We start from the raw sequence: 16449 nt of genomic DNA, 5'->3' as shown, positions 1-16449 counted from the left end.
TTCCCCACTGGATTACAACAGTGTGAAGTTTTGGCATCATTTTGTTTCTCTTGAGCTACATGATGGTGTCCCTGCAGGGATGGAAGTGATGATGGCCATTGAAGTCTTGTTTTTCAGTTTAAAGATACACATAGCCAGCAAAGGCACACTACACAATCACTTCTAAGTGAATAACTGTAATCCAGATCATTGTCTTGTCCAGTGATGAAAACTAATTCAGCCTATGCGGTCAGTTTGGACCAAGGTCTGTAGTCAATAAATGGAATAGTAGTTATGCTGGACGTGAGTGGCCAGGCCAACAAAGAGCAGCTTTCTGTGCTACTGACCCTGAAAAGCTTGGCAGGCTGTGCAGCCATAGAATTTGAACCCGCTTCCAAGGGATTACTCCCCACTCAGTCATGGTTGCATAACTCTTAATATGTCATTACATAGCTATTCCTTTCCAGTTCTCCGCTCAAATTGCACTGTTTGTCATAGAGGAGTGCATAATAAATTCTTTTCCCCTTAGAGAAATTGTGTCCCCATGTAAGACGCTTACAATTTTCTGTGATTCTTAATGAGATTTCATTTTGCAAAGGCATCACTTTAATCTCACAATGGGTTTAAAATAATAATAATAATAATAATAAAAACAGAAGAGAGACTAGTAAGTAAGTAGACTATCAAGTAAGTTACAATAAAGCTTCTAGGATTTTGTTGCTACAGCCGTTTGTTGATTGACTGTACTTCTCTGTCCTTTGGTGTAAGCAAGACACAGGAGCAGTTAATATTAAGCACCATTGCAACATGTGGCAATCTGAGTTTTCATGTTTTGCAGAGGTGACTTGGTGACTGCATTTTTGTTACCAGATATTTAGTTAATATCTCAAACTGCAGTTTGGTGTTTCTGGCTGTTTGATCTTATGAGCAAAAATATAACTGCATCTCTATAAAGCTTATTGTTTTTTCAGTCTGGACATCCTAGTTCTTACTTGCTACATTTGATGATTGGCAATGGCATGTACAATGGAACTGCATGGTATAAATTCTGGATTACTTGCTATATGACACTTGTAAGTGAGACACAACCTTAGAACTGAAAATGGGCTCTAGACATTTGATTGTAACTCACTAACATATAGTGAAACCTTCAGGTGGTATTTACATGTCTGAACCAGTGTATGGCTTATCGCTGATCTCATTGACAATAGCATCTCCCATGTGGAGTTATTCCACGTTATATTTCGCAGTTCTCTTTCATGTAAGAATTGTAGAGAAATCACTCTTTTAAAGTGGTAATTCCCCATTCACAGTTCATTGTGGTGAAGCAGTACTCTGTGAAACAGACAGCAACTTGAGGCCACTTTAAAAATTTAGCTTAATACTTCATTCTTATTGATGCAAACTGTAGTAGAGTATTTGATACAGTAAACCCTTGAGAAGCGCATTTCGATTTGCGCTTAACTTGCATTAATGCGAGTTAAGTGCAAATCAAAACCGCCACCCCCCTAGCTGGGAGAGCCCAGGACGCAACCTCCGCATAAATTGAGGTATTACTGTATCTTATTGTTGTCACCTTCCTAATCCGTCGCTGTTGGCAAGGCTTCAGAGGGGGAATGCTTAAATCACAAGTATCAGAGGGGTAGCCATGTTAGTCTGTATCCACAAACACAAAGAGAAGTCCTGTGTTAGTCTGTTTATAGACCAACAGATTTGTTGGAGCATAAGCTTTCATGGGCAAAGATCGTGTTCGTCAGATGCATCTCCACTCCATAAATCTGACAAAGTGGGTCTTTGTCAACGAAACCGTATGCTCCAAAAATCTTCTAGTCTATAAGGTGCCACATGACTCCTTGCTGTTTTTTGCTTACATCGCTGTTAGCCTACAAAAGTGAAAACAATTTTGAATGTGAATTTATGTTGAACCTTTAATACTGCCTACCTCTCTTTCCTCTTGAATTCTAAAAAGGCATGTTGTTACAAAGGTAGGACAAAAGAAGGGCATTTAATTTGGATGAAACTTGGGCTGGGATAATTGCCTGACCTGAATTTTTTTTTTTCCTTTCTGCTGCTTTTAGGTGAGCAGAACGTGGAAAGTACTTGCAGAAGATGAAGTGCTTTGGTACAGATTGTGCCAACAGGAAGGGTACCTTCCTGATGCCAGCATCTCTGATTGTTCTTGCTGGAAAAGTACCCTTCAAGATTGCCGTGCCAAAGAGTGCATTTTAAGAACCAATTGGAAGGTAAAAGGAAAGAATTTTTAAAAATAGAATTCAGTGATGACCACAGAGACCTGTCAAACAAGTCACTCTAGTCTTAGTGAAATGTGAGTCTCTGATTGCCTTCTTTTTCACCAATAAGAAGATGAAGGTAGTGCAGGGTGAGCTCTCCTCATAGCTGTTGGTTGCTTGCTTGCCTGTCTTGCTTTCGTTTTGAAAATGTGCTTGAATACTGGACAGTAGCTCTGCCACCCTCTGTTCATGTAATCACTAGTTAAAGACTGGGTCCTTCAGTCACTGCTCTTAAGAGTCCCTGCTGGAATCAACCTGTGTTCTTCCATCCCCTTCTCTAGTTCATCCTGAGTCATCTCTTAATTTGATGTGTGAGAGGTGCTTGTAGTTTGTGGCAGCATACGGCAATCCCTTGCATAGTAAATCAGTGTCATTCTTCTTATTGAGGGAAGACTTGGTGATATAGAGAATCAGAAACGGAAAGAGATAACCACATAGTTGAAGGATATTATTTCCGTTGACAGCCAGTAAATGGATAGTATAATCCCTTAACCCATAAAAGGGAAGGTGTGTGCTTCCAGGAGAACTTGGTATTGGATGAACCTGTTAAAGAAACAACAGTGTGTCTCTGTATTTCTTTGCAGAACCGCATTGGAGCTGTGAGCCAGCTGCAGTATGAGTTGGGAAAAGTTTTATGTGATGTGCATTCCTGTGATGGTGTTGTCATTGCTGGGTAAGCATGAAACTGTTTAATGTTTGTGCAGTCTTCTTCAGTGTGACTTGTGCGCTGAATTAGGTCTAATTCACAAGCAAATCCAGACAGACGTAAGAAGGAGGAGTTACGTTTTACAACAGCAGCTCTTTTCCAGTTGGGATGTACTGTCACCACGATGAAAGACTGTTGTGAGTCTCGATTGCAAGTCACCTTAGCAGTGACGCTTAAATTTAAAAAGTTGACATTTAAAACTTTCCCTCTTGAAAGAATTGGCAATTGGAAACAGGTAAGACGAAGGCTTTACTTATGCTGTTTTTGCTTTTGTTTTTGTAGAGCTGCACTAATATGAAAACATAGTGTAGATGAGTTGCATTTGTGTAAAAAGTAACGTGAAGGTAAGCTGCACCACAAGTCACTTTTTACACCAGTGTAGCTTTCCTTTGGGTCATTTTTACACCAGTACAGTGCATCTACAGTAGTGCCATTACACCACTGCTGTCGTATCCATTTCTCCCGCCATTCCCACTATAAGACCACAAGTGGGAGAAGAAAATGGAAAAAGAATACTCATGCAAATGGGGTCTGAAAGATTTCTGGGTTCTAAGGAGAGACTGTAAGTGTAGGCAACTTTCACATGCAGCAGGATGTATGATAGGCAATAATAAAAAAACAAAATACCCAGTATTGAGACAAGGAGATTGAAGGAGTAAAGAGAGAAGGTTGGAAGGCAAGTTGAGAATAAGGGGTGACTAAAACCACCTCTGTCCTAGAAAAGTTGCACAGCCTTTAAATGGAGTGTGAGTCCCTACTGCCAGTAGGGACTAATGCAGGTACTAATGTAGGCACTAATATAGTACCTAATGCATGTACTCTAGGGTGACTTTTCTGGTTCAGGTGCAGATTCCTTCACCTGGTACTCTCTCATCTGACATCACCCCTCATCCAGCAGGACAAAGGATGTTGCTGGACCACAGAGCAGCTTCAGGACCCCAGCCAGAGGAACCCTGGTAGCCCTGTGGCTGGGAGCCATCTGGGACATGGAGCCCCACCAGCCTCCTCAGCTGCAGGGACCCTGGCCTGGGGTGTGAGAACACTGGCAGCCCTGTGGCTGGGAGTAGGATGGGGTGTGGAGCCCTGTCAGCTGTCTCACAGTCACGCTGACCTCTGCCGGATGGTGTGGAGGGGGGGCGCCGGGGACAGAGAGTTCAGCAGCCCTGAGGGGGAGCCCTGCAGGAGTGGGGTTCCCCCTAGCTAGCCAGCCTGACCTCCCCTCCTCTGGTAAATTGCCTCTTATGGGACCACTCAGATCCGAAGGGTGCCAGATGAGGGAGGTTCCACCAATATAGGCAAGGCAAAGAGACAGGCTGAATGATTTAAGGATGTGTAAAGCCTTGAGGGTGAGAATAAATGTTGAGTTGGATATAGGTTTGTTTTTTTTTTTAAAGGTGACTGGATCCAAGGGAGAGTGATGTAATGTAGGTGGCAAAAGAGGAAGGTAAATGCAACAATGATTTTTTTGAAATAAATGGCAGTAGTGAGTGAAGTGGGAGGCCAGAGAAGAAGGATTTACAGTGACTGAGACAGGGACTGAAATTAAAAGAATGGACTGAGAGCTGAATATTCAACAGGAAGAAGCAACATGATTTAGCAGGAGCTGGGATATTGATGGAGGAAAGAACTTACTCTTCTTTATTATTGCTGTTCCTGCTTTGAAATGGTCACTGCAGTACTTAAATTGAAAGGTTGTTTACTTCCATTGTACTTTTAGTACACACCCTTGCACCCTCTGATTAAATACAACTATTCGTTATATTGCAGTAGCACATTCAATGTTGACAGAGTTGAACAGACCTATAGAGAAATAATATTGCAATTTTATTGCTTTCTGAAAACAGTTCTTTCTGAATTACAGGAGAGAGTGCTTTGTTTTCTAGATTAAGAATATCCCAGGGAGACTATTTTTCTTTACTTTTGGAAGCGCTCTAGTGCCGTGATTTGATCTTATTTAAGATGCAGACCTAAAGACTTAGTTTTCAGTAATTTCATTTATATTCCATTTTCAAGCTTTATCACCACCCATTTATTCTGCTATTATTATTCCTCTTGACAGTACTCTAAAATAGTTTTTGATTCTTAGAACATCCCAGACTTGCTGATGACATTACTCTTGACTACCTCAACAAAGGCAGGATTTTAAACTTAGGGCTTGCCAACACTAGCTCCCTGCTTCAAAGGGAGCGTGGTAAGTAGCATGTTGGGAGTTTATTAACATGCTCCTCAGCACTTCATTAATAAACTCCCAGCACCCTACTTACCATGCTCCCTTCAAAGTAGGGATCTAGTGTAGACAAGCCCTTACAGTAGTTGTATTTTACAGATTTTGTAATTGTTGTTTTAGAAGAAGCCGAACTAGTATATAGAAGTGATCTCATAGGAACATTAAGGCTACGTCTACACGTGCACCCAACTTCGAAATAGCTTATTTCGATGTTGCGACATCGAAATAGTCTATTTCGATGAATAACGTCTACACGTCCTCCAGGGCTGGCAACGTCGATGTTCAACTTCGACGTTGCTCAGCCCAACATCGAAATAGGCACAGCGAGGGAACGTCTACACGCCAAAGTAGCACACATCGAAATAAGGGAGCCAGGCACAGCTGCAGACAGGGTCACGGGGCGGACTCAAAAGCAAGTCGCTCCCTTAAAGGGCCCCTCCCAGACACACTTTCATTAAACTGTGCAAGATACACAGAGCCAACAACTAGTTGCAGACCCTGTATATGCAGCACGGACCCCCAGCTGCAGCAGCAGCAGCCAGAAGCCCTGGGCTAAGGGCTGCTGCCCACGGTGACCACAGAGCCCCGCAAGGGCTGGAGAGAGAGTATCTCTCAACCCCCCAGCTGATGGCCGCCATGGAGGACCCCGTTATTTCGATGTTGCGGGACGCGGATCGTCTACACGTCCCTACTTCGATGTTGAACGTCGAAGTAGGGCGCTATTCCCATCCCCTCATGGGGTTAGCGACTTCGACGTCTCGCCGCCTAACGTCGATTTCAACTTCGAAATAGCACCCAACACGTGTAGACGTGACGGGCGCTATTTCGAAGTTACTGCCGCTACTTCGAAGTAGCGTGCACGTGTAGACGCAGCCTAAAAGACATAATCAAACTGTCTTAGTCCTGCAGCACATTAACAACTGACATTTTATAGCAACACTTCATGTCAGTGGCACATTTATATATGATAGGATCACAGAAAACGGTTTATAAAAATGACACCTCACATACCAAATTCCTCAACTTGGGTATAAAAAGGTTGTTGTTCCGGGTCAGTCCCCAGTTTCTATTTGCTTGTTCCCTTTTGTATCCTATTCTTCTTAAACTTCCTTAGCTTTTCTTCTTAACTCTACCAATATTTGTTTAATGTCATAAAGTGTGTTCTTTTGCTGTTGCAATCACTTCAATGGATGTCAGTTTGTCACTAGCAAAGTAGTTGTGCTCCTGTTCACAGGCCCAAGGTACTCTGTCATCTGACAGTAGCAGAATTTTCTGTGAACCCACTCTTTGCTGGGCCGCTGTGTTCCAAAGTTTTTGCTTAATTTTTTTTTAAGTGCTTGTTTGCAGTTTTCTTCACGACGATAAGCAACAGAAACTGATGTAGTTATTTTAGCCTACGAACAACATGACAAAACAATTCTGAGAGGCCTAACGTATATATAATCCCATCAGTTAGCTCTGAAACAGTATACTATCAGTTTTAACTATTTTATTGCTTATCACTTTATCAGTAGCATCTATCTAATGGGCCAGAACTCAGGGTGCATTGTGGCTTCTCTGCATAGCACCACTGGTGAATTCTAACCATAAAGCCATAGGCACTGAGAAGATTTCGCACCTTTCCCCCTGCTATAAGGAGGATCCTCTAGTATAGAACTAGCATATTTGCCACCACATGCTATGGTTATATTGGGAAAATCTTGGAGGAAGTTTATTGAAATTAAGGTGTCCTGAACTTGTCAATTCTGCATAGCCATTTTGGCTGCCGTGAGCCATATCAGCTGATACTGCTACAGCAGCTCTTAGAGTGCTCCAGCTGCTATCTGGGAATCAGGCCTGCAGTATATCAGCCTTGAGCTTGATACTGTCTTTGCACCCAGTAACTGGTAAAGTATACTCCTTGGCCTTACTCCGGGATCTGGACAGTGTATGTGGTGTGCCAAATACAACATCCTGTACAGCTGACACAATGTCCAGATTCCCTTTTCCTTATTCACACCTTAACATCTGCCCTGCAATTTGTATATTGTCTGTAGGAATATCTGCAGAACATACAAAACTGAAAATTGAGACCATGTGTGAGAAATTTAATTTCAATATAAAAAATGACTAATGTTCTGATTGTAGCAATTGGTTGCATATATAATCCAGTCAAAACACCTGTTTTTAATTTATCTGAAGCTATTGCAGTTTTCTTAGTGTGCTGCATTAGGGTGCCCCAGAAATCAGTGGGTATTGCAACAAACCAGTCCATAAAATACAGGGACTCTTGGCAGTAAGCGTATTTTAAACTACTAAAGAAATGCTGCAATCTACTATTTGAGTTTTGCAAGTTAGGGAACACAGTCTTCAGAATTGCCTTTCAAATCCCACTGTCAAAGTTGAAAAGTGTTGGTGAACAATACCCTACAAGGCCATAAGGCACAACAGTAAGAGAACGCTAGTAGGTTAAATCATACTAAACTAAATTACTTATGTTACTAACAACAATTTAGCCTATTAAAACATGTTTACATAAATTTACTTCTTTCTTTTTTGTTTTATTTCTACTTGCAATTCACTTTTCTTTGGCATGTAAGCTACATGAGAACATTCCTTTTAACTGTCTACACACAAGTATGTTCCAGATACCTAATACAATTTACCAAAAGAAAAGACGTGTTTGGCATTCTAGGAATGACATTCAAGTCCTGAGTCTTTCAGGATAGCATACAATATCACACTGTACCAAAACTGCCCAGAGGCTTTTAAGATTAATTGGTTTTGAAATGAGACTATTGGTACTCTTTTCACAACCTGTAATCATATTTGCCATTTATGAGATGTATTTAGCTTCCAAACTATGATATTCTTTTCCAGGTACCTTGCCTTGTTCCCCTCTCCTGCTCTTAATTCTGGTTTAATTGAAATAGGTGGTTATTGGATTCCAACATTAAAAAACCCTCAAAAAAAACTTTATAGCATTGTGGCTAATAGGAGCACATCTTTCAGATTTATAAGTCATAAAACTGTAATGAATCCAGTGATCAATATTTAGCTGTTGCATCCTTGTAGTGAATGAGTAATTTAATAGCTGAGGTTAACAGAAGTCAGTTTACTTCTGAGTATCAATATCAGTAATCTTTTACATTTAATGATTGTCTCCAGCCCTGCAAACACTTATACTTAACTTTAAACATGTGAAGTCAATGGGACTGATCATGTACTTAAAGTTCAGCTGGTAACAGTCCACAGGATTGGGACATTAAAAAATTATTGTCTTGAAATGAATTAACTAGTGTCATTTTAATATTGTATTACTTTGAAAACAGTAACACTTAGCACATTAAATTTTATAGTGTCGTTTTGTGGCTCAGCGTCATCACCCTTCTGCAAAAAAATAAATACAAGCTAGATGCTTAACTGTACTTTCTTCTGCATGGCAGAAAAATGGAATAGCACATCTCTTCAGTTTTCACAGGGTTTTTTTAAATTGCCTGGAAAGGAACCAAAACAAGTGATAGACAGCTAAATCTAAGACAGTGACTTATCACTCTTTTCCTGATTTGTGTTGCAAAGCTATTATTGTTACCTGTGTACCCTAGTTAGGACTATGCGGTCATTTGTAACCCAGTAGGTCGAGAAATTGTCCTGTTTCCTTCCTCTTGTAAGGAAGCAAAATATGCACAGTTTGCAACTTGCCCTTACATAGGGAAACCCATAATTTTTCTCCCCACCTTCCACATTCTCTCTATCCTGCTACCAATGCCCAAGCCAGAAAATGGCAGAATGTCAAGGATTGATTTACTGCAGCTAGAGCTGTAGGTCGAAGGCAGCTGCTAAGGTTTCTTCTTTCTAAAAGAACCTTGCATTTATGGCTTTGACATCCGATAATTCAGCTTGGCCTGTGTGTGGAGCATCTTGTGTTTGTCATTAAAATTTTATCTGGTGGTTACGATGCTTGTTTTCTGGGTCAGACCTTGAATTCCTTTTCATTTGAGACAGTGATGTTTGTGGTTACCTCACTCCCAATCAATGTTGTACACACCAGCCTTTCTACAGTTACTCGTCTCAAAGGATCCACTTAAAGAGCTTCTGGCCTTCCATCCACTCCCAATGTCTCTTGCAAACATAACTGAAGTTTTTGTTAAAATGTAAAGGTCAAAACTGACTCAAGCCATAGCTTAGCTGTGTGTATGTATACCTTATAAATTGGCATGGAAAATATTCCTCAAGTTCTGACTACATTAGCTTCAATATATGATTGACTGTTATGCAGTAAATATCTGTAGCACATCTCTGTTCTACAGCAATACTTTCCTCTTTCATTATAGTAGTCAGAAAACATTCATCGCCATCATGTAAACTAATGTACACTTGCACAGTAATCTCTGCGTTAATCTCCTTTGCTACTGTTGATAGTCCCTATTGGTAGGGCCCTACCAAAGTCACAGCCATGAAATATATGTCATGGTCCGCGAAAGCTGCTGTTCTGTGTGCTTTTACTCAGTACTATACAGATTCACATGGGAGACCAACGTTTCTGAAGTTGTAGGTCCTGACCCAAAAGGAAGTTGTGGGTGTTTGTGTCACAAGGCTGTTTTAAGAGGGTCAAATTGTTGCCACCCTTACTTCTGCACTGCTTTCAGAGCTGGACAGTCACAAAGTGTTGGATGGAAGCCCAGCTCTGAAGATGGTGTCACACCAGCAGCAGTTCAGAAATAAGGCTGGCCATACAATGCACTTCTGCCGAGCTCTGAAGGCAAGCGCCACTGCCAGCAGCGGTGCAGAAGTAAGGGTAGCTGTACTGCCACTCAGCCCAATAGTCTTAAAGCTGAACCCGAACCCGAACCCAAACCCCCCCCCCCCCGCACCCCTTGCTTTTTTTGGGTCAGGACCTCTACAGTAAGAACACCTGAACAGAAATGAAGTTTATGATGGGCCGGTGAATTTGGTGGTGCTTTACCTTATCGTGTGTTGTAGTCAGTTATAAATCACTCCATTTTTGCGAGCACAATGAATCCCTGAAGCACAGAAAGTCAGTGTCCTTGACAAGTCATTTGGATTTCATTAGGACAATGGGTTATTTCTTGTTCGAGGATCCTGACAGTATCACAGAACCCTGCTTTTGTAATGAGTAGTTGTATTGCTGCCTGATAGGCTATATGTGAGATGCTTAGGAGCAGGCATCCTTGAACTGTGTTGGAAGTATCTTTCGATATTAGCACTCACTTGACTGTGATTTCTGCCTGATTTCTCTTTGCTCTGAAACCCCAACCCACAAAAAATTCACTAACAAACAAAATTCTCTGACCTTCCTTTTCAGGATTTTTTTTTCTGTGTGTGTAGCATGACACAGTATTCTCTGGAAATTGTACTTTCTTTGCCATTGAATTTACTGCTTTCTTATTATATTTCTGAAAACTACATGTGTCCCATAAAAGTCCATGAACAGTGAGACCGTTGTTACAAGAACTGGGAAGTGAAGAGGTGAAACCTCTGATGTTCTGAATTTGTTTGTGTGGGAGAAATGCGGACAGGGGGAGAAGGGGGAAGAAAAGTTTTATCTTGTGAAGGTTACATATATTTGTGTGTTGAGAGACATTGTTTCACATTGCCACAAAGTTTAACCGGGAGTGTGACATATGGGCTGTGTTTACACTAGCCCAAAACTTCGAAATGGCCTTGCAAATGACCATTTCGAAGTTTACTAATGAAGCGTTGAAATACATATTCAGCGCCTCATTTGAATGCCAGTAGCCGCAGAACTTTGAAATTGACGTGGCTCACTGCCGTGCGGCTCGTCCACATGGGGCTCCTTTTCGAAAGGACCCCGGCAACTTTGAAATCCCCTTATTCCTATCTGCTGTTAGGAATAAGGAGATTTCAAAGTTGGTGGGGTCCTTTCGAAAAGGAGCCCTGTCTGGACAAGCCACGTCAATTTCAAAGTGCGTGGCCATTTCGAAGTTTTGGGCTAGTGTAGACATAGCCATGGAGTCATTGCATTACCCACAGCACAGGCTGGATCCCTGTCCAAAGACCACCCAACATCCTGGAATTGTTTATTTTACATATGAGCAATAACAAACTGTAGCTACAGTTGGCTATTTCTAGGGTTTGTTCCTACATAACGACACCTAACTTCTTTGTGGCGATAGAGACTCTGTTTCTGTCTACTCTGCTCTAAATTTTGGTTTTGCTGTGAGGGTCAATAGACATATCTCAGAATTCATATTGGCAGTTGGTGCAGCTTAACTGAAGGGACCAGTTTGTTTGAAAACATAACAAAGATGTTTCTCCAAAATATATAATCATTAAATTTGCATACACTTTAAAAAGATAAGTTTTAAGCTGTCTCCCTAAAATCCCTTTCCCTTTTAATTGCTGAATTTTCACTCTCCACTCTTGTGATGTCACCATTTCAGTAGTACTTTTTCAGATATGGCAGGGTCCAAATGCAAAAACAAAACCCAGAAAGGAGACATTTAGTAGACCAAAAAGCCTTTCAAGTCTTTGTTGTGAATTCCAAAAAAATAAAAAATGGTCCAAGCTTAATATTGTTTCCTTTTGCAGGTTGCCTGTCCGTGAATTGAAAACAAATGACATCACGAGTTCAGATAGGATTACAAAACATGAGAGAGTTCAGATTACAAGTGTATTCACTTCGCTGCCACCTAGTGAAAAAGAGCCTTTCAGGTGAAACTGGCAGAAGAAACCTGAGACTGGCTCTTTGTAGAAGCTCCGACTGTATTTTTCTGACCATTAAGCTATTGGTTTACCCAAAGGTTTTTATCAGGGTCCAAGGCCTGCACGGCTGTTTTGAGCTGCAATGATGCCTAATATTCCTCCATTTGCAACACTTTGCAAATCCCAATTTTCTGCTGGGACTATTTGAGTTGTCCTTCCTTTAAAATTAAATGTAATAAAAGTAGTAAATTCATATATTCCATTTTTAAGTTTTTATATTGTTATGCCTTTTGGGCTGTTACAAATATTGCCTCAAAGTTCAATTTGTACATTCTTCTCTTCACTAGTGTGTCGGAATTTGCGTATCTTGCTGATGTAAGAACACATTACTTCTTACCATATTAAACCAAGCTATCATTTCTCATCAGTTCCTAATTGGTATGTGAGCAATTACTGTATGTTTCTCACACTGAAGTTTTGTCCCCTTTTGAAACTATTATGCAGAAAGAAGTACCAACAGCCCTGCACAGTGATTCTGTGGCAGTGGGGTGAATACCAGCTATGCAGCAGTCTGGCACTCTTAGTTAATTTGGTTATTATGGTACTTTCTTATTCACAGCTAACAAAGATTAGACCAGTGTAGAAAACTCACATGCTATAGAAACAGATTTAAAAAATCATGTTTTGCCTTGGATTTAAGGAAGGAATTATAATCAAATTGTAGAATCAAATTTGCTGCAAGGTATTTTTTTTTAAGGGCAGGTTGCTGGCTTTCAACAGGAAATGTCTTGGATGCTGTTTAATATTTTCTCTTTGTTCCACCTGCCATGGAATATCAGCTGTATGAATCTAATTTATTGGTCGAAAAGTTGTTTCATATCTGCAGCTTTTGTAAGTATTTCTGCACGCTCTTTTGAAATGCTGTTTTGTTACATCCAGTACAGATTCTTAACAAAAACAACATACCTTCCCCAACAGCACATCATTGGGTGCTATTAGCTCTTGTTTTCTAGGGACTGGAGTAAAATGATGCCCACAGTTAATTTGCTGAGTATAAAGTCGCACATACTCCGACGCCAAAAGGGTCCACACTTACCATTTGGCTGTAAACTGAGACATCTGTCTTAAATAACCACAAGCCACTCAACAGTAAGTGTGGGGATGGAATTGTGGACATCAAAAATGGGAAAAAAAATCAGCTTACCCTTTTACCAGTTACATTGTTTGTTCCATATACTGTTTCCCTCCCTCCACCCTTCAAGATTGTTTAGTGTTCTTTTAAGTGACGAGATTTCTACCATTCCTCTTTCCTGATATTCATCTTAAATTTCTTTTTCTTATTTTCATCCTATTCTCGTTATGGTCTTTTGTGACCTAGGTAATTTCCTTCCCATTTTTGGTGATCACAGTCTTTAAATATAAATACAAATTTAAATGTGTAGGTCATTTTTGCATCTCCTTCCTCTTAATCATCATTGATCCAAGCTGTGTTTCCCTACATGTGCGTGTCTACATGCATACTCACACACACGTATGTAGAGACGAAAATATATATATAAAAAAAATTATGAATGCACTGGCAAAATTAGGCCATTTCTACATTGGGAGGTAAAAGCAATTTTAGATACGCAAATCCAGGTACGAGAACTGTGTAGCTGGAGTCAATGCATCTAAAATCAATCTTTGCCACTGTCTACGCTGTGGGAGTTCTCATGACTGCCACAAGTACCTGGGTCAATGGCGGTTTTGTGACCGTTTGATTTAGCACATCCCCATTAGGTGTGCTAAATCGAACCTTGGAAGATCAGCCACCAGCGGTTCAATTTCCCCCCACCCTCCCCACTAAACTTGGATGCACTTTTAGTATTCAAAAACAGCTTCTAGTAAAGGAAGCTGGAGCATAAGTAAGAGTGGGCGTTGTTATCCCTTGTCATCTAACCTCACTTTGTGCATTGTCAGACACTGGTATGCAGACCCAAGCTATGCCTCTGCTATAGCTTCTACTCTTTCTGACAGCAGTGACGATTTGAGGGTTTTGTATAAATATAGACAAGGCCATGGAATCTGTTTAATCACTCTATGGACTGTATGTTGCTTTTTGATGGACTCCTAACATGATATAATTTTGCTGAGGTATTTGGAACCGAATATATAATCTATCACCTTGTTATGGGCCTTGTGGAAGGTAATTACCTTTTAGCACATTGGGCAAGAACTTCGGTCTGTGTATGCTAATTTCTGTATCTGTAAAAAGGATATGATAGTGCTGCTCTACCTCACGGGTATTGAGGACAAATGCATTAAAGACTATGAGGCGCCCCCCTGTTATCACATTGGTGCCATATAAATACCTAAAATACAAGTGGTAAGGTGTGCATGATTTGAATGCACGAGGCTGGGATTTTTGTGACTGGATTTGCATGTTTAACTGCATTTTGTTCTCAAAAAGGATCCCCCTTCACCAATAAACAGTGCTATGCCAGAACCCACTGACTAGATACCTTCATTAACTTCATGAAGGACTGTTTAATTACTGTTAGTAGAATAAAGATGAAAGATTTGAGATGTTCGGTGCAGCATGACAATACAAAGTGTTCATTATTATTTCATTTGCTTATCAACAGGCACTGTTTAAACTCGGTGCTGTGTCTGTGGATCATTACTTGAGGAAAATTCCCACTGACTTCAGTAAGAGTTGTGACTTAATAAGCATTTCATAATCAGATCTTTTGAGTATTAACAGATGGCCACTGACTGCCTGAAACAAAGTTGTTGGGGTGTTTTTTTTTGTTTTGTTTTGTTGATCACCACAGGTATCTGGAAACAGAACAGACTTTGGCTTCTGGAAATTTAAACCTAACTGTGTGGTGATTCCCTCCCCCCCTTTTTCTTGCTACATATTCTTTAGCAGAAGTATCAGCGTACCACACTGAATTGTGAGCCTGCTTACCAGAGGTCTGTGGTGGTAAACTATTTAAGGATAGCCAGTTGACGTGAAATGATGTACTTGGGGTAGCCCAAGTCAAGAATCTATACCAGTATTGTAGAAGAACAGAAAACAAGCGATGGCCCATATGACCTATTTGTTTGGAGTGAAAATTTGTCCTGCCAGCACTGAGAACATTAAGAAGGAAACAGTTTGCCAGCACTGTTGCCATGGCCTGACAAAACAAATTCACTTCTGTTTTGAAAATGCTCCTGATAACAGTTTTTCTTTTGTGTATTTGTTAGCTTCTGTATTAGTTGCAGTTGTACTTTGCACAAACACTAATTAGATAGCCATCAACACTGAGGGCCAAAGGCTTACTAACAATGCAACTGTGATAGCAGTGTCTTAATTGGTTGAAGGTAATTGTCATTAGGCAACCATAAAGACATCTGGGGCTCTGGAGAGAGATCAGTCTTCCTCCCCCTTCCCCAAATTTGTTCTGGCTCTTGCTATCCAATACAGTTAAGCTTTTCCAGCTCTGATTTTTTGTCCAGTTTCCCAGTTTTTGTGCTTATGAAATTGTCGGCTTCTTCAGTACCACTTTGTTGGAACGGTATTCAGCTCCCACATCTTGTTTTCTTCCACATGTGCTGCATTTCACTGCCCGCTGCTGAGTCAGCCACAGTGGACTGGCTGAAGCAGGCCACTGTGGTTTTATTTATTTATTTTTTAAATGTTTTTGGTTTTGTTTTGGTTTTTTTTTCTATCCACCTGTCTTTCTCTTTCACCAGCAAAGAAATTAAGGAAACTATTACTTACCTTCTGGTAAGGTTGGTCCTAGTAAAAAAAAAAGTTAGTTAATTTTTTTTTCCATAAGTAAACAGATTAAAAAAAAAAAACTCACTCTTGTAATGCGCAATCAAATTTGACTAATGCTTTTGGAGTTGGGCTTGTCAGTTAGGCTTAGGCTTTTAAAGGTATTTCAGCTTTACTTCACTGATTGGCAAAATGCCTAACTGATTTTGGAGCCTAAGTCCCATTTTCAAAAGAGAATAAATGGAATTTTCACTTCAAAGTGCCTAAATTATTCTTGAAAGTGAGATGTAGTACCTTTAAAAATCTGAGCCTTAACTTCTCTGTCTCTATCTTCCTATCTGTAAAATATGGATGGTAATCCTTATCTGTCTCAAAGGAATGTTTCAAGGATTAGTTAATTTTTGAAGTATTTTGATGCAAAGCGTGTGTTCAATGTCATGTGTTCAGTCTTGGATTAAAAATAGGTTTAGTTAACACAAGCAAATTAACCCAGTGTGGTTCTTATATGGTGACTTCTTTTGAGAATTACATAATAGCATTACCAACTGTAATATCAGTTATGTCAGGTTGTGTTCAGTATATTCTACAATAAAGAAACATAGGAGAAAAACATTAAAACAGTCAAAGGGAGAAAAGATTCTTTTTAGAAGTGCTGAAGTGGTTAAAGGGTCTTCTGGATAACAGGAGTTCCAGAAGCAAAGGCTTTCTCACCCTATTGGCAAGGTAGCAGAGTGGGACAAAGGAGGTGGGCTCTTGTTGAGTACTGGGGGTTAGCTAGAGAAAGGGTCATTGGAAGTCTCAGCAAGACTGCGGAGCGTAATTAAAGTGTGTGTGA

General features: G+C 40.4%; 1 protein-coding gene across 1 annotated transcript in view; it reads left to right on the top strand.

Moving 5' to 3' along the window:
* The window catches only part of FBXW8 (F-box and WD repeat domain containing 8), a 71951-nt gene that overhangs the window by 10844 nt on the left and 44658 nt on the right, over positions 1-16449 (top strand). The window contains exons 3-4 of the mRNA XM_075012896.1: positions 2058-2222; positions 2855-2943. Coding sequence (XP_074868997.1) covers positions 2058-2222; positions 2855-2943 — 254 coding nt within the window. The remainder of the gene's footprint in view (positions 1-2057; positions 2223-2854; positions 2944-16449) is intronic.

Source organism: Carettochelys insculpta, chromosome 18 (assembly GCF_033958435.1).
Source record: "Carettochelys insculpta isolate YL-2023 chromosome 18, ASM3395843v1, whole genome shotgun sequence".
NCBI lineage: Eukaryota > Metazoa > Chordata > Testudines > Carettochelyidae > Carettochelys > Carettochelys insculpta.
This window is presented reverse-complemented; position numbering and strand designations above follow the sequence as displayed.